This window comes from Oppia nitens, unplaced genomic scaffold, assembly GCF_028296485.1.
Source record: "Oppia nitens isolate AA-2021 unplaced genomic scaffold, nextdenovo-longstitch-racon4-pilon3 scaffold3_pilon_pilon_pilon, whole genome shotgun sequence".
NCBI classification, from domain to species: domain Eukaryota; kingdom Metazoa; phylum Arthropoda; class Arachnida; order Sarcoptiformes; family Oppiidae; genus Oppia; species Oppia nitens.
In genome coordinates, this window is record NW_026533221.1 from 8,926,618 (window position 1) to 8,928,408 (window position 1,791).

Below are 1,791 nucleotides of genomic sequence, written 5' to 3' on the forward strand. Positions count from 1 at the left end.
ATATCTCATGTTATTTTTAGAATATAACTTATAAATTATTTGTATAAAATTTTAATTGAATTTAAAATAATTATTGCTAATTTATTGTTAATTGTTGCTGTTTAATAAGTATTTTATTTATATTTACAACTAGATAAACCGTACCAAAATTTATATGAATACTACGATTATCTTAAAATAAAATAAATAATTTTTTTCTTATATTACTATTCTCAAAAATAAATCAATAATGTTTAATAACAATTAGTAATTAAAAAATTATTTTTAAAAAACTTTCTAGTGTTTATATTGCATCTATTTTATTACAATATATTAGCAATTACATATAAATATAATAATGTCTAAATATAAAGATATTTTAATATCTTATCCTAATAACTAATTTTACAATTTTATTGTTAATTATTATTACTATATATAAGTTAAACACAATTATTGTGTTTTATTATCGAGTTTAGCACTTTTGCGACTACAGTAAGACTTGAAATAAAACTTAATAAACATATAGAAAAATAGTATGGATTGTGAATATGCGGTCCAAAATGCAAAGGACGGGTAGGTTCCCTGATGGAGAAGCTTAACGAGAGTACCATAGGCTCCAAACGCACAGAATTGCAATAACTGGAGTTGTGTTATGTATCGTTTCCACCAAAGAAACGGTTGGATTCGTGGTCCCAGAGCTGACAGTGCGTAATACGAGTACATAACCATATGGACCAATGAATTGAGTAATGCAAATAAGGTTATGGACGGCACATTGAACCGGTACCAGAAGGTCATCCAACCCAATACGGGAACAGCCGTGTGATGATAGACGTGAAGAGTAGTTATCTGTGAATACTTTTTGCGCAAAACAAAGAACACGGTGTCTAAGAGGTCGACAAATTTGGTGCAATAATACAAATAGAAAGACCAGATCTGTTGCTGAATGGCCACCGAATGGTCATCTTTTGTCGGAAATCTAAAGTCAAACAAAGCTGAACCGTATTTAATCCATTGAAGCGCCTGAATGAAGAAGTAAGCGTTTGCCGCAACCATTGCACTGTTGTATATCAATAACGTTGACCGCAATTCAAACGGTTCGCGAGATTTCATAAAACTCGGACCTATTTTATGGACAAACAGATAATAACTGGTCATAATTGTTAGCATAAGCCACGGGCCGTCTCGTATGAGCGGGTAGTCAGCGGTCCGGTGATCGCCCATTTCACGCCAAAAATCAAATAAATAGTATCGGAGGACACCATTAGATGAGATAATGGATGTACTTGTATTGACTGACATTTCATCCCACAACCAATACTACTGTTTCCTTCAAGTAATTGATTGAAAAAAGTCATTCAATTAACACTTATGTTGTTTTTTACACAATTCTATCATTTATTTTCATCCGTTACCTCAAAGTTGGGATGAATTGACTTAATTAAACACTTAGTTGATTGTCGTTAATAAGGTTTATAAACAATTTTTACAATAATATTATATATTATTTATAAACACAAATTGAATAATCATTGAGTATTTATTTATTTATTTATTGAATAATCAATCAATTTTTATCAATTAACTCTTTTTATAAAAACAAAATTGTTTTTACAGTTTATTTTTGAGAGCCTTTTAAGAGTCGGGTTTTCATTAATAAAGACCTTTAACTACTGTATGTAAAATACAATTAGCTTTCAACGACTTTCTTATATATATATAGTAATAAAAAAAATTGTTTAATACGTATGTGTAATAACATTGTGTATCCCATATGTTTAATATGTAATGTTTAATAAAGTTATGAAA

The 1,791-nt window shown here is 29.1% G+C and overlaps 1 protein-coding gene across 1 annotated transcript; it reads right to left on the minus strand.

Moving 5' to 3' along the window:
• Nucleotides 1-432: 432 nt before the first annotated feature.
• Nucleotides 433-1,447, minus strand: LOC128958155 (elongation of very long chain fatty acids protein 4-like). The gene is made up of 2 exons (XM_054303970.1): nt 1,398-1,447; nt 433-1,312 (listed from the first exon to the last, which is right to left on the minus strand). Exon 2 carries the CDS (start codon nt 1,282-1,284, stop codon nt 433-435), a length of 852 nt encoding a protein of 283 aa, XP_054159945.1. The 5' UTR covers nt 1,285-1,312; nt 1,398-1,447.
• Between the last annotated feature and the right edge of the window lie 344 nt (nt 1,448-1,791).

Excerpts from the sequence above, each read along its gene's own strand:
- LOC128958155 (XM_054303970.1), bottom strand. The coding sequence starts at position 1,284 with ATGTCAGTCAATACAAGTACATCCATTATCTCATCTAATGGTGTCCTC.